Genomic DNA, 24,326 nt, shown 5'->3' with positions numbered 1-24,326 from the left:
ATCGAATTAATTTTTTTTGTCATCATAATAATTTTTATTATTTACCATTAACTTTTTCCGCTGCCATCATAGAAGATGGATAGGGATTGTAACATAAGTATTTTATATTATAACAAGTTTATTTATATCATATTAAATTATATATACATTTTGATAATTTGATCAATTTTACATAGTATATAAAATAAAAATACTATTTTAAGTGTTATATAAAAGAAATAATTAATAAATTAAAATATTGTTTAATTTATATTAGGTCATTAGATAATATTTATGAGTTACATTTTACTTCGTTAGTACACACACTTATCTTTTTATTATATTTTATTTGAATTATTCTTTAACTTACACATTCAAATGTAATGAGTCTAAAGTTAATTATACATTTTTTTTATTTATCATTATTCAAATTGTTATGGATTTGATAATTTGAGACAGATATAAATATGTTTTGATACTTTTTATAATTTTAAAATAAATATTTATTTGCCAACTCTCTGCCTACTTAGATATTGAGTAATGAAGTAAATGTATATAAACGAGTTTAAATCTTTGAATTTGTAGTAAACTTAAATCTTAATTTTGAATTGGAATATATTAATTTATACTTATCGTAACAAATAGTATAAAATTATTCTTAAATTTAATAACTAAAAAAAAATATTTATATTATTAAATTAATTAATAATGTTTCGGATAATACAACAATTTTTAAACTATTATATCACCAGTTTTTTTTAGAAATTTTAAAAATTAATGTAAAAATTCTATTAATTGGTACTGACTAACAGAGTATTTAAAGTTTAACTTTTGGGAAAAGGTTGAGAAATATATTTAATTTTTGTGAATATTAAATAAAAAACAAGTATTTTCCCATATACACTATAAACACCATTAGCCATAATTTTTCCAATAGTTTTGACTAAACCTCGAGTGTTATTTGTAAGAATATCACCTTGATTGCCAGAAGGCTTAGTTAAAATTTTCTATACATCAATATTACAATACTCATAAATTGATCTATAACATAACCGGTAACTAGTGTTGTTAAGCAGCAACTCAATATTTTAGTCAGGAAAATATTGATTAGGACTCTAGATTTCGATAATATATGCATCGACCTATGTTCCTTCTATGAGCAAAATCTTCAGGCTTGCGTAATATTTTTCTGGATGAAAGCCGTTTAACAACACCGGTAACAATATATATGTTACGAGCTCACTAACACATTACTTTAAAAGAAGGAGGCGAAACCCTAACCCTTCCTAAATTTATATTATTAACATATTTGATTTATTACTATCGTTATAAAAGAATAAAATTTGTTTAAGATTTATACTTAGATGTTTATATTAAAATAAAATTATATAACTCAATTTTGTTTTATTCTTCTATTATCCGTCTATATATAACACTATCAGAGATTTACAGAAGTGCTATTTATACGGCTCTGTTCAAATTTTGATATCTATTTCTAATTTTTATAATTAACTATACCAGGAAATTACCCCTATTATTTTCAAATATGCTTATTTAATCAAATAATAAGAATATTTATTATATTTTTTTAATGTATTTTCCCCCTTGGTCCATATATCATAATTGTAATTTTTTTTTGTGTGTACGTTCATTTTCGATGATATAATAATGGCTCAGCTCTGGTAATGCTTTATCGGGATAAAAAAAAATTTAATGATCGAAATATATTTAAAAACTATTAATAATGGTTTAAAGGCCGGGTAGTATTAATATAACTAATAATGTTAAATTTCTGAAAATAAATTTTAACACAATATATTGATAATTTCACAACAGCCATTTTTATGTTAAATTACCTATTTCCCATAATGCAATATGTATTTTACGATAAATTATTACAATCTTTAAAAACAGCATTTAAAATTCTCTCAGGATATTTACTCAGTATAAATTTAATAAAATAGTTTTAAAAAAAAAAGTGAATATGAAAGGAATTAACAATATAGATCACTGAAAGATAATATAATAAAAAATAAAAATTTATCCCTTATTGGTTGTTCCTCTTTATCTAGAATGTACTTCCAAAAAAAATCACATGTAAAATATTAATAATCTTTTATCAAACCGATAATCTTTTTATTAAAATATAAAGGAAAGAGATAAAATATTACAATAATAAATTTAAAGAGAAAAAAATAATGAAATCAATTTTACATTTTACAATTTTTTTTTTATTAATCATTTATTTAGACAATATATATTCGTTAATGTTCACAATTATTGGAAAAAATTGGAAAAAAAGTATAATATTAGTAAATCATAATTATATAGTCATTAATTTTTGCTGTATTTTATTTATTGATATCCAGGTTCCTTTTTAGCGTTAACTTTATAATTGGGAGCAAATATATCCTATGCATAGGATGTTTATTAGTCCATCATTTAGGGTATAAAGCTGAGGTAGTTGTATTTTATTGCCTTTGACTCAGGTAGAATCCCTCATTGGAAACCTCAATTCTGGTAGAAATCCGTTTTCCCAGCTCTTTATGGAAGGCCGCCAGGGCATGAGGTGAATGATGTTAGAGACGTGGCAATTAGTGGTAGGCGCGACTCGGCATCTATTATTTGCTTCCCTTCTAAAGGGAAGCTACTAATCGTAAAAAAAATAAAATTACCAAATACCATAATCACGCTGGGAAATTAAAAAGTAATTCAAAAATCGGGAGAAGCATCATTATATATATATAAAAAATAATTTTATACATCTAAAAAATGAAATATTATCGCGATAAATCTAAAATAAAAATATACATATAATTAAGTAATGCTTACAAATGGCTATAAACTTAAATATTTGTCGTCAATCACTACATCTTTTGATGACTGGACAAATATAAGAATGGACTGGAATATAAATTTTATTAGTTTGATTGAGATCTGGAATAGCTTTCATCTTCAAACAAATATAACAAATTAAATAACTTGAAATTAAATCATATTTCTTGTAATAATTTATTAATAATCTATATATTTCTAATAAAACATACCTGTATTTTTTAAAGAAATTTCCCATTGTTTTCCTATCATCACACATAATTTCCCACAATTGTCCACTTTCCATAAAGCAATGTGTGAAAAAATATTACCATCTAAACAGCATTTAACCTTTGGTAATGCCCTACATCTTGGTAATTTACACCTGACCTTTTTGTCATTATTCTTTGACCAATATGTTTATTGGTTCACCAGGGTTTTATAATTATTCGATTAAAAAATATTAGTGGTCAATTTTTTTAATATATTTATAAAACATCTGAATCTGAGTGGTAAATAGTTTTTTTTAATAATTTATTTGTAGTTATAATTAAGCATGTGTGACCTAAAAGTTCAAGAGAAAATTCAGCTAACCCACTCATGTTGCTCATTGAAGTAGCTAAATTCTGAATCCACCGTAGAAAAACTGCACACAAATTTTACTTATATTCTTGAAATATCTCACAAAAAAAATCAGCTCAAAATTAAACTCAACCAACTACTAAGTTGATTCGAGCCAACTCCTGAGTCAGCACTAATGGCTCAATGAATGCAGGAATTAATGATAACCATTTCGCATGTATGTATTTACAAGATTTGTCCATTCTTCAACAAACATATGTGTAATAAAAAAAATTAAGATTCATTACTTTATTCTTTAATCTGTTGAATATATTATCATTTCATAGTTATAGCTGCAGTTACAGCCTGCTGGCAGAAACTTTATTCTATGCACTTTTTAGCTGCTGTTATAGCCTTTTAGCATAAATAATCATTAATTTATTTAGACTCCATCATTTTACAAAAATTAACACTATTATCACATTAGCCAACAATGTTCATCGCTAGTCTAGAAGGATATAATATGATATTTGGAATATAATTAGGTCACAATAAGAGTTTTTTACTTAAAAAAAATCCAAAAATATAAAATTTGACAAAATTTCCAGTTAATGTAATATAATGTATAAAAATAATTTTAATTTCTTTAGATTAAAATATAAAAGTTTATGATTTTTGGCAGAATATAAAATTTAGCAAGACATTTAGTCTTGTTTTTTTCTGCAGGTGATAAAATTTATTTAGCAATACAGCATAACTTAAAGTGGGATGTATGACAGGTCTAGAGACAACTCAAATTATTAGTAAAAATATTTGCAAATTAAGAACAGAACAATTGGTAAAAAATAGATTTTAGTTTATTAATACAAGAAAATTACAAATTTAATATTAATATTGAATTAAAATTATCAATAAAATAGTATTATAAATTTTATTATTTTATTGAGTGAATAAATTGAATAAAAAAAAGATCATAGGGAATTTAAGAATATTTTTTCACTTTTTCTCTAACATTATTAAAGTTTATACCACATTCTATATCAACCTAATGTAAAAATATATTTACAAATAAATTTTTATTATACTTTTTGCTTATTTTTTATAAAAATAAAAGTAGGCACAGAAGTAACTTCATATTTTTTCACCAATTCCTTTGTATAAAATAATTAACATATTACAAAGAGATAATAACCCTATAAGAATCTAAATCTACTCTGAGACAAGCAATGTTAGTCATACTGATAGCCATTGCCTAAATGTATTCTATAAATATTATTTTTTTTAAATAAACTTCAAATAATGGTGCAACTTGTTTACAAGGACCACACCATGTTGCATAAAAGCAAACAACAATTAATTTATCTTTATTTGATTCCAAAGCTTCATCAAATTGTTTCTTCATGTAATGAAAATTATTTAAATTATGCTTGTATATTACTGTTGAATTGATATTAATAGACATATTCAAGTTAGAATAAATAGAATTGACTTTGCCAAAACCCAAAGATTGAGAATTATATATTACAAAAATAGTTGAAAAGAAATTTATTTAGTAAAATAAATAATTATATACATGTTAAAATAATCTAATTAGCATACAACCAATTAAGTTAATATAACATTATTTCATTCAGTTAATTATGTTAAAATAATAGATTTTTCGTAGATCGTGTCAATTGATCGTGAATTTCTTCCACTTTCTGATTGGTCTATTTAATAGTGGTAAATTTAAATTATTTAAGAAACATCGATAAGGATTCAATGCAAACAATAATATATTATTGATTTTTAGAAAATTATTTTTTAGACAGCCCAATAAAATATAAATCTAATAGAATTATGGATATACTCTATTAAAAAATTTTAATATGCTATACATAGAATAGCTGGGCCTACAGATATTTCCTCAACAGAAAAAGTGTATTGGAAGTGACACAAAATTATAAAACAACTGAAGGTATATTTAATACTAAACTTATTTTGATTACATTAATTTCCTTATTAGTGTTAAAGGGCCCGATTTGGGATTTTTAAAAATGGCCCGATTAGGATTTCAACCAAATATAATATTATGTAAGCCTCGAGATTTGGCAAATAGTGGTCCAAATCTCTCTTTCGACTTGAGCAAAATCTCCATCTTTATTAAAACTTCTGGAATGTTCTAAGTTCCATTCCCATTTTTCTATGTTGACAATTTTGTATATAGGATCAGCAATTTCAGCAAAGTTATTCAAAAATTTTCTATAGTAAGCAGCCATGCTCAGAAATGTTGAGAACTCAGCAGCTGATTTTGGCTCTGGCATGTTAAATATTGTTTCAATTTTGTCATGATTTGCATAAATCTCCTTGTTGTCACTATCGTGACCCAGCTACCTAACTTTGTTTTTAAAAAATAAGCTTTTGGCGAAGTTACGTACTAAACCGTTTGATAATATTCTTTCATGCACCTTTTTGATGTTGTTTAAATGTGCCATCTTTACTTCTAGTAATCAGTAAGTCATCAATATAAAATAAAACATCTTTCATATCATCGAATCTGATTGTTGAAATATAACAGATGAAGTAAGCCCAAAAGGAAGTCTGGTAAATTGTTAGTATCCCATATGTGTGAATATAGTCAAAATATTTCCTCTATTTTTATCGATCGGAACTTGTAGAAAAGCATTTTTGAAATCGATTTTAGTAAAGTTCTTTCCTTCCGAAAATCAGTGGCCCCTACAATGGGGGGGGGGGGGGTCCGAAGCAACTGCTTCAGTAAATTTGAGTGGGGGTACTTCTTTTTTTAAAATTTTTTTTAAAATTTTTCTTTATTATTTATTTTTTTTACTGTTTTGTTACATCCATCATGATCAAGTGTTTCTGGTTTATAAATGTAATAATAAGAGCCCCCCCCCCACTTAATATTTAATTTAATATATATTGACCGAAATTTTGTTCGATGTTTAGTAAATTAGGTTGTTATCCGAGATTTCATAAATTATTTATCCAATTTTAAAATATGCAGAAATAATAACCAAAAAAATACAAATGCCCAATTAAAAATTGCAAATCGCATAATATAAGAGATGATAAATGGATAGATCACATTAGAAATAGACATGGTGGGCTTAATTTTAACGATATAAAGAAAAGCTTTGAAATAGTAGCTTTTAAGAATGTTACTTAAAATTGGACAAATAGAAAAGTAATTTTTTTATTAAATATTTAATTATTTATACTTATCTTATTATAAAGGGTATTAAATCTCGCAATTTAAGAAAAAAGAAGTAAGAATTAGGAATTCAATGCTGTTGGTATAATAAATATTTTTAATTATTATAATTATCTTTTAAAAGTGTCCTAATAATAAAGAAAATGTGTTAGAAGAAAATATAGTATCAGATGATTCTGATAATGATCATGAAATTAGTGAACCTGAGGTCATTTAATCACTCTTATTTTTATCTCTGCTATATTTTTTTAAAGGCAGACACAAAGCAGAGATTTGATAAAGTAGAACAATAAATTCCTATTATCTCTCTACTGGTAATAAATATTAATTTAGCTTTATTAAATTTTAATGAATACAATATATGCAGTTTAACGAAAGGTTTAATGATGATTTGATGAAATTTTTACATGAAACATCATTTTTTACGCCAAAGGGAATGGCAGAAAAATCAATTATTAAAGAAGATATCAAGGATATCTGTGAATTTTACAATTTAAATCAAGTCAAATTTTCGAAGAAATGTTGATGTTTAGAAATATTTATAAGATGGCCAAAATGGGGAATGTAATTATTACTTATATCCTAGAGGTTCAAGAATATAAAAATTTGTCAGATTCTGAGAATTGTAAATTTATTTAATTAAAATATTTTTACCAATACATTATTTAGCTTCTTCTGATGATGATGATAATTCAGGGACTTATGATTCAGATTGGAAAAACTATTCATTTATTTTACCTTATCGTCTACTTTAAAATTTTTCTGCTATCCCTAATTTAAGAATTTTATATAAATATTTATTAACCATTCCTACAACCTCATGTACTACCGAAAGAGTCATGAGTAAAATTAAATTAATTAAAACAAGACTTCGTAGTACCATGAAAGATTCATTTCTCAATAATTTAACCATATTATCAATGGAAAAAAATTTATTTAAACAATTAAATATTGATGAAATTATAAATTCTTTCGCTTTCTCTTCCCCTAATTTATCTAAATTATTAATTTAAAAATAATATTTATAAAGTATATTTTTTTGCATTTTATTTATATTATATATTAAAAATTGATAAATATTTTTGAAATTTATGGGTGTCATAAAATAATTATCATTTTTTCAAGAGGGAGGGGGTACTTTTCAAGGGGATACTTTTCAGGGGAATTTCGCTCAGAAAGTGTAGGGGCCACTTCGAAAATTTAGCTATTAGATCATTTATACGTGGAAGTGGGTATCTGAAATCTTCCAGAGCTGGGTTAATAGTGTCTTTAAAATCAGTGCAAAGCCTGTTTCTCTTATCATCTTTGTATACGGCAGTTATAAAACTCGCCCATCGAACATCTTTTACCGGCTCAATAATTTTTTCATGTATCCATCTATTAAGTTCTTTGCCCAATCAATCTTTGAATAAGGTATACGTATTGGTGGTATTATTTTAGTTTAGGCGTCACTTCATAAATATAATTTGACTTTAATTTGTTAATTGGTTCGCTGGTCAATTTGGATTCACAATCTTTAATTAGTTTATTAATTTTATCTTCATAATTGATGTCGATATTTGATATGATTTATTTAAAATATTTTTAAAGGCATTGATCCAGGTTCCCTAACAACGCGTTCTTTCTTGACTCTACAACTACTCCCGATGATCTTAATTAAGTTTCGTTTCCATTGTATAATGTAAGTTTCAACCTGGATTTCTTCATTTCTCTTATGCCAATTTTCTTAGCCATCTCATGTGGTATGATGATGAATTTTGATCCAGTATCGACTTGCATAGTTGTAGTAACATTATTTAATTTAAAAGTAGTCATAAAAGCACTGTCATCACCTTTGTCTGTATTTTCAGCCAGGTTATTGACATTGAAACAGGGTTGCCATGTCTCCCTCCATCAGCGGGAGACTCTCGCAATTTTTTAGTTTACACGCAGACCTCTCTCCCGCAAAACTACCGCAATTGGAAATCTCCCGCATCTACCGCAATTTTTTAATTTCTCCCGCAATTTTTTTTTAAGTATTTTAACGTTTTTAATATATAAATAATAATTTTGAGAGACATTAATTGATTATTTTTATATTTTAAAATAAATTTTAAATATTTATTCGAAAAACATGTCTAGTTTGTAAATTTCTTTCTATCCTGATTTATTTTATCCAATAATAATTCAACATCATTTCATTCATATAAGTCAGTACAGGGAAGTATATCAACATCGATTGCAATACAAAAATATTCTCAAAAATAATAAATAATACAGATGCAACTACATTTGCGGAAATTGTATACATCTATCATGTAGTTCAACATTCACAGAACTATATCATCACAATGTGGGTCGAATCTTTTTCTCATGATATTTAACGACTCCAATATAAGTGCAAACCTTACTTGTGGCAGAACAAAAATGAGCAAGGATCACAAGTGATTTAGTATCTGAATCCTAGAAATCAATTCTAGACGATTTGAAAGATGGGCATCCATATGCAATTCTAACAGATGCATCTAATAAGGGAAATATTAAAACATTTCCCTCGATCCTTCGCCATTTCAACAAGAATAAGAACATTTCAATAAAACTGTTAAAAAATTTTCCTCGGATAGTGAAAAATCCAACAATGTAGCTAGCCACATAATGGTAAATATAGCTGATTCAGGGTTATCAATGATTTACATGTCAGCTTTACGCTCTGATAATGCCTCTGTAAATTTTGGCAAAAACCAAAGTTACCGAATTGAGGCAGCACAATAATGAATTAATACAAATTGGCTGTATATCCCATATACTACATAATTCTTGCAAGAAGGCAATGAATGTACTATCTGTGGCTGTCGAAATAATTGTGATGAAATGTTTTAACGAATTTAATATATCAACTAAGAAAAAAATCTGAGAAATTTGAATTGTGAAGAGGCGGAACAGAATTTTTAAATGATATAAATTTATAAAACTATTTTTGCTTTTCTTTAAAATTATATATAACTATATAATCATTGTTTATTCAAATAAATTGCTTAATTATCTAATATTTGATTTAATAGTCTAACTTAGTATCATCCAGTATAGCGCATGCCTTCTTAAAATTTTTAAAGACCTCTATTTTTAATGTAAAATTAAAGAATTATGAAAATTTTCACAAGAAAAAATATATAAAATTCTTAAAACTTTTGAGTAATGAAACTTTGAATTATTATTACATCAAAAAATTTCCACCCATATCCACACGATCGCATATTTATTTTTTAAAAAAAATAAATTATATTAAAAATTTCCCAGAGTTTCAATGACTCACCAATATTTTATAAGATCGAAATTTTTTTGATGCTTACTACCTACCTATCAAATTTGAATTTTGTTATTTTTCATTTGGATAGACACTACCAAATATATTTATAATATATATTTGAAAAATCGTAATTTTTGGAAAGCCTCTATGGCCTAGTCGGTTAGAGCTTCGCTTACTGATACCATAATCACGGGTTCGAATCCCGATAATAATTATGTTTTTTTCTTATTCTAACTTGGTGGTTCCATCCTTGGGGGATGATATATAGGAGGCCGGACTCGACCACGTGATTCCATTATGATATATTAAATAATAAGTCTTATTACATTTTAATAAATTTTGGTCGGTATTTAGCAAATTATGTTGGTATTTAGAATATTTCCATACATTTACTTGGTAGTAAGCATCATTAAACAAATTTTTTCCCGGGGAATTATTTTTCTGGGGATTTTTTTTCCGGGGAGTAATCTTCCGGAATTTTTTTTTCCCGGAGAATATTAAATTCCGGGGATTTATTTTTCGGGATATTATTTTTCCAGATTCATTATATTTTAGTCTTTATTTATCTTATCTATATATTAAACTATCTTTAAATTTCTACGCGATATAAATTCTAAATTTATAACTTTTTATAAAAAAAACCTGTATTTTATTTCTTCTAGGAACAATTTAATAAATTATTTATTTACACAACAATTTTATGCAATATTTTTCGAAATGATATATAATTTGGCTGAAGTTATGAATATCGCAAATATTATTATATTAAACTGAGAGAACTAAAGGATAATCGACTATATTTCACGAGATTTATGTGATTGTTAACGCGAAAACGATATTATTTATTTTGAGATTCTCAAGACTCGACTTATACCTAGACAAACAAATTGTCCACAATAATAGACTTAAATGAGGATTTACTATCATATAATCGTTTTTTCATTTATGATTCAAATAAACCATTTGTAAATTCATCAAATGACTATCTAATTTCGGAATATCATTATCTAGTAAACCTACTACACATAAATTAAATCTTGATTTTGAAAAAAAAATTAGAAATATTTTATCTCAATTTTATTGTGAGGCTATAAATATTATTGACCTAATTAATTTCAAAATTTAAACACATAGCATGGAAAAATAATTTTGATATATAATTCTTAGAAATTCAATAAAAGCATTGCTTACTTTATATATAATATATTTAGGCCTTTTCCAAAAATTAATGTATATTTTCGCAATACCAATTAGGACAAGCACAGATGAGAAGACCTTTTCTTCATTATGGAGAATATAAAACTATCTGAGAAGTAGAACTTCAGAAAATCTATTGAATTAGATCTACTTAATTTAAATCAAAATTTAATCCTTAAAGCAGAATAAATTATTGAAAAATTGACAGTTTGCATGGTAGATTAAATTTTAAATTTATGAACGATATTTTGATTTAAATCATCATGCTTAATTCAATATTTTATTGTGATTTGCATATTACTGGTGTATATACCTATATATTATTTAACAATAGACACTCATATTTTGTATTTTTCACTATTTTATTATTTGTGTTGAAAATTGTCATTTTACAAAAAATGATTGGCTATAATAAATTTAAAAAATTTTTATTTGGAAAAATTTATCCCTCACCTCCTCTTGTTGAAGATTACTAGTTAAGGGACTGATAGATATGATCATTTCCCGTTCCCCATGTGTATGTGGCAACATATTCTAGAAAGATAAGAATTCTTAACATTTACTTTATACTTATATATATTATTTATTATATTTTATTTATAAATAGCAGAGTATACAAAATATGTCAGACTATAAATATTTTTAGTTTTACTAATTAGTATACTATCGGCTTGCTTCTCATTTAAATTTCTATTATAATATACCTTTATTTATCTTTAAATCTTACATAATTGAGAAATATTAAATCTATAGAGTAAAACTTATAAAAAATATTATATTAATGATTCATAATTATTGATATCTATCATGTTAAAATTAACTGATAAGTTGTCCTCCAAAAAATGTGGCTTCGTTATAAATACAAATTTTAAAATATTTTGTCCAAATATAGCTAGAATAGGCTGTAAGCTGGGCTATATTATTTAATTTTGGTTTTGGCCAAAAAACTTTGATACTAAAAATACATCTTTTGAGCCATTTTTTAAAAGGGCTTATTACCAATATCCTATGAAGTAACACCACACTATTAACTTATAAATGATTTAGATAACGTTATGCTTATTTTATTTTAAATATAAAATACAGATTAAATATTAATTAAAAACTATACATTATATTCTAAAAACTAAACATTAAATATTTAATACAATACATTAAATATTTAAAACTATACATTAAATATTTAAAACAATACATTAAATATTAAAAACTATACATTAAATATTTAAAACAATACATTAAATATTAAAAACTATGCATTAAATATTTAAAACAATACATTAAATATTAAGAACTATATATTAAATAGCAAATATTAGAAATAATACACTAAATATTAGATACAATACAATAAATATTAAAAACTATACATTAAATATTTAAAACGATTAAATATTAAAAACTATACATTAAATGTAAAAACTAAGCATTAAATAGTAAATATTAGAAGTGATACATTTAACTAAAACATTTATACTAAAAAATTAATTCCTTTGAAATATGATGTTGGATTTATCACCATAGATTATGATGGCATACATTGTATGTAGCCGGTATAGTGGTCTGGAGACAGTATGGGCGAAAGAATGCTTCAATTGGTAAGACGGTCCATCTGCAAGTTGTGATATTGAAAAGAGACACGAGTTTCCTCACCCTGTGAAATAAAGGAATGAAAAAGAAGGCTAATTTAATATCAATTTTGCAAGCGAACATAGCCTTCTGTAGAATTGTAGGCATCACGGGAATTGATTTTAACGGATATCGATATTTCAGAATGTTGTTGAAAACTTGTGAGAAATTACTGAGGTATCTGTGGGATCCATCGCTTTGGGAAAGATCTATAGCGGAGAGCGGATGTAAATAAGCTGGGCTTGCTAGATGACGGTGGATTGTAATAATTAGGGCACGATATGGTAAATTTGTTGGTCATCTTATACTAACTGGGTGTCGGAAGTATCTGCCCTCATTATCTTGTATCTTAAGAGGGTCTGGATGGGGTTTGTACCCTCTCTCGCAACAACCCTTGTAAACGTAAGCTTGAGGGGTCCTATCTTTAGCTGAGTGGCTGCAATACTTAATAAAAGGATCATCCAGGTGTGGCACAAAAAAGCGATGCCTCCACTATTACGGTGTAAAAGCGGATATAAATCTTTTTAACTTATTCTAAAAAGGGAACCAGAAATTCATAAATCAATATATATGGCTAAATTGAATATTATAGTTAAAATTTTAAGCCCATCCCTAATTTCATTTAAAAAAAGAAATTTTAATAAACTAATGTCATATTCTGTTCTTAAATTGAATTCAAGATGTTAACGGTTGTTATCTTACGAATGTCTAATATTTCAATGAATTAATCAATTAAATAAGAAAAATAAATAACAGATTCTTCAAAGCAGATATAATTCCAATACCTTAGCCGATTGTTCTTTACAAGTGAGGAATATTATTGAGTATGGATAAAGGTTCGTATATATTAAGGAAACACCACGGAGCATATTTATCATGTTGTATTGCTCTCGTTCAGGGATTGGTACCGAATCCGAACCCAAAATCCAATACCATTTCTTTTAGACAAGAGGTAGTAAAAACTATCTCCCATCTTAGTCACTGATTAGTCAAATAACTCTTTGCTTGTGTGGCCGTGTTTTGAGACAACACTGATCTACGCCAAAAGAGGAGTGAGTACCACCATAATAGAACTAATATGTGGTAATTGAGGCTTGCACGTGATAAATACTTCCTCTGTACTCCCTCCTGTCCCAGGGCTAGGCTTTTACACCCTAATAGTGTAAATTCCATAACCCGGGTTCAATCGGTTTCAGTGAATTGTTTATAATCATATATTAAGATATTTGAATAATTGTAAAGTGAAGTGTTAATAAATTTTAAATAACTTATCACATTTACGTCATTTTTAGTTTTTTTTTAAATTTATTCTCAAAGATTCCTATGGGAGGTTAATAAATTTTAAACAATAATTCATTTATGCAATTTATTTTTAATTTTCAACTAATTCTAAAGAATATTAATTAATGGAAAATAAAGTGAACAAGTCAAAGTAAAAATTGTTATATTGGATATTGTTAATTTAATTAAATACGTTTAAATAAAATTTTTATAATTGATACATGATTGCTTTGATTTTTAACTATATTTTGCCCTATAAATAAAATAAAAAACTTATTTTTTTATACCAAATTTATATCTAGTTTTTAATTATGATTTAAATATAGAATTTCTTTTATGAATAATTCTTAAACCCGGGTTCAAAAATATTTCCCTGAACCGAACAAATCCACTTATTATTTTTTTTACCTTAAACCGAACCAGAATCGAATCCAGGTAAAAATATTGCCATGTTCGCATCCCTGCTCTCGTTATTTTGAATCTTAAAATTAAATAAAATACTTGTTTAAATATGTTAGATCCATACATCTGTACTATACATGTCATCATTCAGTAAGAATCTGACTGACACTTAAAATTGCCAATATTATTTACAAACATCATGTCAAGCCTCTTACTGTCATTCGTGACTCTGTCTAAGGCAGTGACATCTCGTGTTCTTAAATATAGCTGGATTTATTTAAATTAAAGATAAATGACAATTTAAGCTAAAATCCCACTTCGACAAAACTTACTCCAGGCATTAACATAGTTATTTTGGGATAATAAATTTGCATAAATGTATGATATTTTAAAAAAAATTTAAATCCAAGAATTTTATTTAAAAAAATTTATTAGTAAAAATTTTCTTGAAAAATTTTTATAATAATTTTAAGACCATATAAGCATTTTAATAAAATATTTTTGTAGTTAAAATTTCAAATCCCAATGTAAATTACTTTTTATATATTTTAAATATATTTTTTTAAATAATCAATATGTATTTATTACCTTTGTCCATGTCAAGAGGTTTCTTAGGAAGGTACCGAGTGAGTGTCCAAATAGTAGAAAAAATATGTGATAAAGAGACTAGCACATCCTAAATACTACCTCTCTACTCCCTCCTGTCCCAAGGCTCCTCTTTTACGCCCTAATAGTGGAGGCATCGCTTTTGTGTGCCACACCTGGATGATCCCTTGATTAAGTATGGCAGCCACTCAGCTAAAGATAGGGCCCCTCAAGCTGACGTTTACAAGGGCTGTTGCAAGAGAGGATACAAACCCCATCTAGTCCTCTTAAGATACAAAATAATGAGGACAAATACTTCCGACACCCAGTTAGTATAAGATGATCAACAAATTTACCATATCGTGCCCTAATTATTACAAGCCACCGTCATCTAGCAAGCCCAGCTTATTTACATCCGCTCTCCGCTATAGATCTTTCCAAAGCGATGGATCCCACAGATACATCAGTAATTTCTCACAAGTTTCCAACAACATTCTGAAATATCGATATCCGTTAAAATCAATTCCCGTGATGCCTGCAATTCTACAGAAGGCTATGTTCGCTTGCAAAATTGATATTAAACTAGCCTTCTTCTTCATTCCTTTATCTCACAGGGTGAGGAAATTCGTGTGTCTCTTTTCAACATCATAAACTTGCAGATGGACCGTCTTACCAATTGAAACATTCTTTAGCCCATATAAACTAGATCCTGGATTAGAAATCAGGCATGGCGATGATCGTTGTCCGTTTCTGGTAGGTATATTTTTGTTTGGGTGATTTGATATTGTTTACACATCGTGACACAGTAGTTTGGTGTTCACGTAACTTTTCAACATCTTGTAATATAGGTGAAAGATAAAATTTTATAGACCCCAATTTAATTAATCAATCATTAACGTGTATATAAAGGTAAAATCGTCTAATTTAGGTACCATAAGAACCAACATTTTTTCTCAATGTGGACATTCAATTTATTCAGCTAAAAATTTGATTGGAAATCAAAATTTTGGTCAATTTGGGAAGTTGTCAGAATTACAGGATCCCAAATTAGACAGATTCCTCTGTATATACATCTATTGTATTAATTAAACATGACTTTATTTTTAAACTTTCTTTTATAAACGCGTTATTCTTTTAAATTTGAAAAATCGTATGTGGCTTCAAATGTATTAATAACGATTTTGACACTTTTGACTTGAATTATGTGTCTAAATAAAACTCACTAACAAAATTATAAGGAAAAATCAATTTAAATTAAAATAGTTCAAATATTTCACTCCCAATTATCGGAAGTATGTAGCAATATTTTTTTTAAAAAAATACTATACTAAATTCTTTACTAAACAGAGGTTTTTTAAATATAAAATGAAAACGCGCTCAATAAATAAAACTAAATTAGACAATTTTTAAAATTATCAATATCTATAATTTTCTCTATAATCTCGCAAACTTTATATATATTATATCTAAACTTTGCTTTCCATATTATTACCCCAAATCTTACATTTATATCGGCAAATTTTCCCTCCCATATACATGTCTTTAAAATAATAGGAACTAGAGTTAAACGCAAGTTTTATAAAATTGTGTGATTAGATTTGCTAACGATTTGAACAAAAAAAAGAAAAAAAGTGTACTCTTAATTTAGTCTGCATCTATTATAAATTTTATATTTTTTTAAAAAAATGTAATATAAATTATGTTTTATTTAGCCAAATTCTTTAGTGCACGATGCAGATGAAAATTTTTAGCAAATTATCGTATAATAGAAAATAAAGGTAAAATATATAACAATAGGAAAAAACTATTCTCATAACTTGTCTTAGCTCTACTAAATTAATTCACTTTGAGGTATAATTAATAGATTTTAAAATATATATTCTCAATTCAATTTCATGTAATAAATTTTAGAAGATCCGACATCGTATTTGGCACAATATATCGGTGTCCATCGATTCCCCATATATCCAAATACCTGTTATATACAGATGGAGAGAACAATTGAAATTAATTCTTATTATTTTAAATCGAATATATAATTAAGTGTAACCAAAAATGCTAATATAATTTAGTTGAGTTAGGATGAGGTATAATTAATAGATTTTATAAAGTTTATCGGTTGTTAAATTGTGACTGATAGCACTCAATAATTAATTCTTCGTTGAACATCTTTATTATTATATTAGCATCTTACAACTATTTAATTATTTGGTTATACTTAATTATATATTCGATTTAAAATAATAGGAATTACTTTCAATTGTTCTCTCCATCTGTATATAACAGGTATTTGGATATATGGGGAATCGATGGTCCCCGATATATCGTGCCAAATACGATGTCGGATCTTCAGAAATTTATTACATGAAATTGAATTGAGAATATATATTTTATAAATATATACATATATCATAGATATGTCTTTTAAGTATATATTTTTCTAGCCCTATTTGTTGGTGACCAAGATAAAAATAAATCCCAAAGATCATTTCTTTCTATTTAAAGACTTTAAAAAAAAAATTTTTTTTATATAACAATTAAATCAGGAATTTATAACCTTTATTCCAAATTAGTCTATATCTATTATTAATTTTAATTTTTAAAAATGTAATATAAATAATATTTTATTAAGCCAAATTCTTTAGTGCAAGATCAGATGATCCAAAATTTTTAGCATATTATTGTATAATAGAAATTAAATATAAAATAAAAAACAATAGGAAAAAACTAACCTCATACTTCGTCTTAGCTCAACTAAATTTAGTCGAGTTAGGATGAGGTATAATTAATAGATTTTATAAAATTTATCGGTTGTTAAATTGTGACTGATAGCACTCAATAATTAATTATTCGCTGAGCATCTTTATCATAATATTAGCATCTTACAACTAGTTAATTATTTGGTTATACGTAATTATATATTCGATTTAAAATAATAAGAATTACTTTCGATTGTTTTATTGTCCATCTCTATATAGCATGTATTTGGATATACGGGGAATCGATGGTCCCCGATATATCGTGCCAAAAAAGATGTCGGATCTTCTGAAATTTATTACATGAAATTGAATTGAGAATATATATTTTATAAATATATACATATATCTAGATATGTCTTTTAAGTTTATATTTTTCTAGCCCTATTTGTTGGTGACCAAGATAAAAATAAATCCCAAAGATCATTTCTTTCTATTTAAAGACTTTTAAAAAAAAATATAACAATTAAATCAGGAATTTATAACCATTTATTCCAAATTAATTAGTCTATATCTATTATTAATTTTAATTTTTAAAAATGTAATATAGATTATATTTTATTAAGCCAAATTCTTTAGTGCGAGATCAGATGATCCAAAATTTTTAGCATATTATTGTATAATAGAAATTTAATATAAAATAAAAAACAATAGGAAAAAACTATTCTCATACTTCGTCTTAGCTCTACTAAATTTAGTCGAGTTAGGATGAGGTATAATTAATAGATTTTATAAAATTTATCGGCTGTTAAATTGTGACTGATAGCACTCAATAATTAATTATTCGCTGAGCATCTTTATCATAATATTAGCATCTTACAACTACTTAATTATTTAGTTATACTTAGTTATATATTCGATTTAAAATAATAAAAATTACTTTCAATTGTTTTATTGTCTATCTCTATATAGCATGTATTTGGATATACGGGGAATCGATGGTCCCCGATATATCGTGCCAAAAAAGATGTCGGATCTTCTGAAATTTATTACATGAAATTGAATTGAGAATATATATTTTATAAATATATACATATATCATAGATATGTCTTTTAAGTTTATATTTTTTTAGCCCTATTTGTTGGTGACCAAGATAAAAATAAATCCCAAAGATCACTTCTTTCTATTTAAAGAGTTTAAAAAAGTTTTACATCAGGAATTTATACCCTATTCAGAAATATTCACATTTTCCTAATCTAATAAATATTTAATCTAATATTAATCGCGAATTTTACTTTACTTTAATTCGCGAATTTTGCAAAAATATATTACTTAATGCCTTCTCACAAATGTTTAATTATATAGGAACTTTTTAGATTCAATTTAAAATGCTATATACCCACAGAAACTGGATTTATATATGGATGCCCTCTTTGAGGGTTTGGTCTAGGAATTGAGCTATTGTGAATGGAAGCTGTTTCTATTAAAAAAAATTTAAATGCGATATAATTAAAATGTTAATTAATTATTCATTTAACATAATGGTATCTAAATAAATAAAATTTACCTTTAGGAACTGTATCATTCTTTTTTCGTGTATTGTATAAAAAGCTGAAAAGCTTAGTTAGTATAGAATTTAAAAAAATCATTAATATAACAAACTGAAAATTAAAAAATGAGACTTAATTTTCAAATTTTTATGCGTGATTCGATTGTTACATCATTTTTCATGACTTTTACGTCGTTTTTATGCTTTTTGTAAACTATGTTTTTGCATGATTTTGTCATTTTGTGTGGTTTAGAATGAGACGTAGAGGTGACGAGGCAATCATATGATTTGGTGCACCGGCATGATTAACAATAGCGTAGCGGTATGATCTAACATGATGTATTTTCAATTAAAACAGAGCGATACGATGTCGCGCTAACTATAAAGGATACCCAAATAAACTTATTAAATTTTTTTTAGCATCTATCCAAATAGACCTAAAGACTATGTTATGATTCGTTTGCTTAATTAATGTCATCCATATATGTCTCTCTGAGCTATAGCTGTTATTACAAAGTCGATAACTTTTTTAATCTTATCTAGCACATTGGTTTTGGGCCCAAAGTGACCGTGAATTGTATGGACACCCACCCTCCATATAATTTTGCTGATTTCAACAAAAACTCAGATGTCTATATCAAAATGAGTGGAACTACTCTCTATCCACTTTGTAGTATTAGAGTAAGGTATAGTTTTGAGTGTGAAGGAGAAAAAGCTGAGAAAGGGAAAAAGAAATTATTTCTTCTAAATACAAAATAGAGTTATTATTTAATTAGTTAAAATTTTGCGTTAAGGTATTATTAGTATTTTATAAACTTATAGTAAATATTATGTAATCAGTAAAAAGACGTTGCAACAAAAATAGCTATTATTTAATTTGTTGAACTTTCTGTTTTAGGGTATTGTAAAGTAATTTATAAATATTTAAGAAAATATTATGTAATAATCAGTAAAAGACATAATAATGGCGTAATAGGTTATCTTACTATATATTTTATTTTACTTTGTAATCGGGGAAATTTATTTATAAAGTTTCGTTTGCCTTCTCATAGTTTATTTCTAACTAATAATCAATTTGAATCTCTTTTATCTACTTTATTTGGGCCTATAAGGTCCCTAGTCATGATTTAATCTTATACTACGGATGAAAAATAAATATTTTAGCCATATATATGTGTCCATTTTCTTCAAAATCTTTTTTTGAGTGAAATTAAGCAGATTAGGTTTTTAATTAAAATTATTCTAGTATTGATTTTACAAGTTTCAAACCTTTTTACTTTTATAAAAATTATATCTTACAATCATTATCCCATCATTTATATTACCATTTGGATAAAATTATAAAAAACATTTCAATCAATGCAAATCTAATTTCAATCACTTCGAACCTATACTGGAACCGTCTTGTGTAGAATGGTCTTCAAATTGTCAGACTTACTGTCAGCGATATTAATCTTTTCTTTGTTATCATCCTTAAACATCTCAGACATATATCTATGATTATTGATATTATCTTAGTTATGATTCAAACATTGATATTTAGATTAAAAATATGGCCGCGCGGCTGCCAATGTTTTAGAATCGGGAAATGATTATTGGCAGTTTTTTTTTAATTGCAATTATTTTGATCTCATTTATTTTCAAACGATAAATATGTTCGCCAATATTTTTTAAAGCGGTAGAATTACGACAACTGCCTTTTTATTATCTACTCATTTCATAACGATTAAAAATTGATGAAAGTAGACAATATAAAACATAATCAGGTTACTAATGGTACACTGGAAGTGTTTACTTTCAAAAATTAAATATGAGTAATAAAAAATTAATTTTCTTAGTTGTATAAAATAAATTATTATTCTTAATTGGCTATGTAACTCAGAGACATACATTCTGTTGAAGTGTAAAACGCTAGCTCGATTATATTATAAATGTAATAAAAAAAATTAAGGTCACTAAACATCCTCAATTATTAAGAGAAGGAGGTCATTATATTCTAGAAAATTTAATAAAATTTATAAGCTAAGGAGGATTAATAAATCTATAAAAATCATACATTTAAAAAAAATCAAAGATAACTTGAACCCTAATTAATGCTAGACTAATCAGGCATGTTACTCCATACACTAATCATAACTGACAATAATGACGCCTTATATCAAAAATAAGTCTATCCTGGGTCCATAAATTTTATTTTCTGTATTTTTAGAACTTCCAATAAGGATAAGATTAACTAGCTCGAATTAATTCAATTATTATTAAAGCCTGCTTTAATATTCAAATAGCACTCGGAGTAATCGCACAAGTTAGCATAAAATGTATTAATTTATTAATGGTAAAAAAAAAATTAAAATCTTTTTGTTAAAAGATGAAACTTCATATTTAAAACCTGAATTTTAAAATGAACAATTATTAATAATATCATATATATAATTTTATTCTTCATTAATGTAGTGTAACATTAATTATGTGCCGGTAAATAATAAATATGTTTTATTAACTTTATTAAATATATTAATACTATTTTTTCCATTTCACACTTCTATTATATACATTTTTTATAAGTCCAAATTAGAATATAAACGAAATATAAAAAAGTAAAATAATATTAAAAAAGTAAGGTTACGCCGTTTATAAAATAAAATTAGATTATAACAAATAACAAAAATTAGATTATAGTAAATAATAAAAATTAGATTATAAAAAATTCAAAAACAAAAAGAATTCAAAAACAAAAAGTATATAACGCAACAATTAAATCAAATACATTATATCTGAAGACAAATGCTTCCTCCAACATTTATATATAAATATATAACAAAAATACAAAACTACAACACTTTTATCATTGAAATAATCTATGTCTTTAACAATAAATATTTCAAAATAAAATTAGTCTCTATTATTAAGCACTATAAGCATTTATGATATTGTCTTCGCGATTTGTGATAATGATATGGTTATAAAATTTTCATTAGGTGTTCTTGTCTCTAAAGAATTCGCGGTAAAGCTTGTGCTGTAAAAAAAAATTTGCTATATGTTCTTCTCAGAATAGTATTTACGAATGTGGATTCACGATTACGCACGCTACAATAAGCATTCGCGATATATTGTTGTTACATTGCTGAAAAAAAAATTAAAACTAATATAATAAATGAGCTCTGTACTTGGAAATTTCCTTCAAAGGTAGAGTTTCCTAGGGGCAGGCCATCCTCAACTAAATTCTTTTGGAAAGAACCCAATTTTATCCATATTTAATACTTAAATGGAAAAAAAATTATTTTCTGATATTAATTCTATAGAAACAAGAAGAAAATTAAGGAGGATATTTTATAAAATTTAATAAGAAAATCTGAAAGCAAATGTATACCTAGCATATTTTTCATAGGGGCGATTTGAACCTTCTACCATCCCCACCCCCAGCCCTTTTTTCGTAAAGCTGTCAATATAAATGTATTATAAAATTCAGCGATCACAATCGATTCACAAATATCTATATTGATACATTACATTGATTGTTAATATAAGGTATGAACATTATAGTTTTTTTTGCAAAATAAAATAATCTTTAACGTTTATTTGATCTAAAACCTATCTTTATTCATAATTTCACAATTCCATTACCCCATCTCTGTTGAATTCCTAATTCTGTATAGTCATTGTGGCTATGCGAGATTATATTTTTATATCAGTTTCCGTTGTTTGTAAACCGAATAAATAAAATAACATTTTAATTTCCACCCTTCTGGGAAAAATTCTGGAAGGAAACCCAGGGAGTCGGAGTAATTTTTTATTAAAATTATAGATCTGAAAATAATTATTGTAATTGAATTTACAAAATGCCATGAGATAGCCCAAATATATTACCTAACGTTATACATTGATAAATTAAATATTTTATGCTTTTCCCAAGATTTCATTCTAGATAAGTAAATTTTTACGCCAAGTATATCTGTTTAAAACAAAGCATATTTATTTTGTTATCCCTTGATGTTTTTGTCAAAATTGGATCAGCCATCATCGGAAACATAAAAAAAGGCAATTTTAAAAGATATATCTAAATATCATTAAATTATTTTCATATTTTATTAAAAATTATAATCATTAAGTAAAATTGTAAATAAAAATTTTTGACACAATATTCATATTTTAAAACATAATAAATATTTTGTTATTTATTTAGAAAACCAAAAATGTAGATGTATAATCATTTTAACAAATTAACTTAAATTTTAAACAAAAACATAATTTTAAAATCCTTTAAACAGTTTTGATTGTAAAAAAAAAAATGATTACTAAATTTTTTCATACATATGCCTGTTATGATATTTAAATGAGATAAAGAAAAATGAATAAAAAAGAATGATTATTCAAATTAAATAAAGTTCAAGATTTTTTCAGTTTGTTTGTAAAACATTATGTAAATGAATATTATAGAAAAGTATATATAATCGAGGATATTTGTCTTGTAAATAATTATGATTTTACGAACTTAATTTTTTTAATCTTTAATTTTTAATTTTAATTTATATTAATTTATTTTGATTATGTTTTTATCTTATTATTTAATAAAGATTTAGTATCATTTTAGTTTTAACCTTTCTTTATTTGACAACGGTTCTAATCTCTCAATCCTTAAAAAAACTTCAAAATGTTACAATGCCAATCTGAAATTTTCTATACAGGTATTCTTGTCTAAAATAAAATTCAATTTCTTTTTTATATAATTTCGAGAACAATAAATCTTTCTTTTAACAACCGTCTCTTCATCTTCAGTCCCATACCAAGCGTGCAAAGGTTGTATCCAGTATATAAATATAATATACCTATGAGGCTGATCAACATGAAGAGAAATAATGTTAGGAGCGACAAAATGGAAATGATCAACTTAAAACAGGTAGGATTCAGAATATATGTAATTTTATTTAAATCATAAAAATATAATACTATGTATTATTATCTCGATTTGATTATAATAGAATAACAAAGCATTTATAGTTTTTTAGTAAAATATACATAGATAAAAAGGAATAATGTCCGGGGAAATGAATGAATAAACTTCAAAAAAGCTAGGATCTTTGCGAATAGATGTAGAATCTTATTTAAATAATTAAAATATCTTATACATATAATCA

At 25.8% G+C, this 24,326-nt stretch overlaps 1 protein-coding gene across 4 annotated transcripts; it reads right to left on the bottom strand.

Annotated features, from left to right (window-relative positions):
• Window positions 1-2,318: 2,318 nt before the first annotated feature.
• Window positions 2,319-4,997, bottom strand: LOC135923782 (thioredoxin-like). 4 transcript variants are annotated; one of them, XM_065458720.1, is made up of 7 exons: window positions 4,793-4,997; window positions 4,646-4,750; window positions 4,547-4,606; window positions 4,440-4,505; window positions 3,027-4,399; window positions 2,812-2,980; window positions 2,319-2,629 (listed from the first exon to the last, which is right to left on the bottom strand). In XM_065458720.1, exons 1-5 carry the CDS (start codon window positions 4,814-4,816, stop codon window positions 4,337-4,339), a joined length of 318 nt encoding a protein of 105 aa, XP_065314792.1. In that variant the 5' UTR covers window positions 4,817-4,997; the 3' UTR covers window positions 2,319-2,629; window positions 2,812-2,980; window positions 3,027-4,336. The 4 variants fall into 4 exon arrangements, with proteins under 4 accessions (XP_065314792.1, XP_065314794.1, XP_065314793.1 ...); XM_065458722.1 differs by having other exon boundaries at window positions 2,319-2,626; XM_065458721.1 differs by having other exon boundaries at window positions 2,812-2,932.
• Window positions 4,998-24,326: the final 19,329 nt, after the last annotated feature.

The sequence above is a fragment of the Gordionus sp. m RMFG-2023 genome, chromosome 2 (genome assembly GCF_954871325.1).
Source record: "Gordionus sp. m RMFG-2023 chromosome 2, tfGorSpeb1-WG-v2, whole genome shotgun sequence".
Classification (NCBI taxonomy): domain Eukaryota; kingdom Metazoa; phylum Nematomorpha; class Gordioida; order Chordodea; family Parachordodidae; genus Gordionus; species Gordionus sp. m RMFG-2023.
Note: the sequence above shows the minus strand (reverse complement) of the source record. Positions and strands in the feature narration are given on the sequence as shown.

What these genes read in the sequence shown, in the direction of transcription:
- LOC135923782 (XM_065458720.1), bottom strand. Translation starts at nt 4,816, where the DNA reads ATGTCTATTAATATCAATTCAACA. An exon ending in AAGTTGCACCATTATTTGAA is followed by an intron (nt 4,607 to 4,645) that starts GTTTATTTAAAA and finishes GAATACATTTAG; the next exon opens with GCAATGGCTATCAGTATGAC. An exon ending in TAGATTTAGATTCTTATAGG is followed by an intron (nt 4,506 to 4,546) that starts GTTATTATCTCT and finishes TTTTATACAAAG; the next exon opens with GAATTGGTGAAAAAATATGA.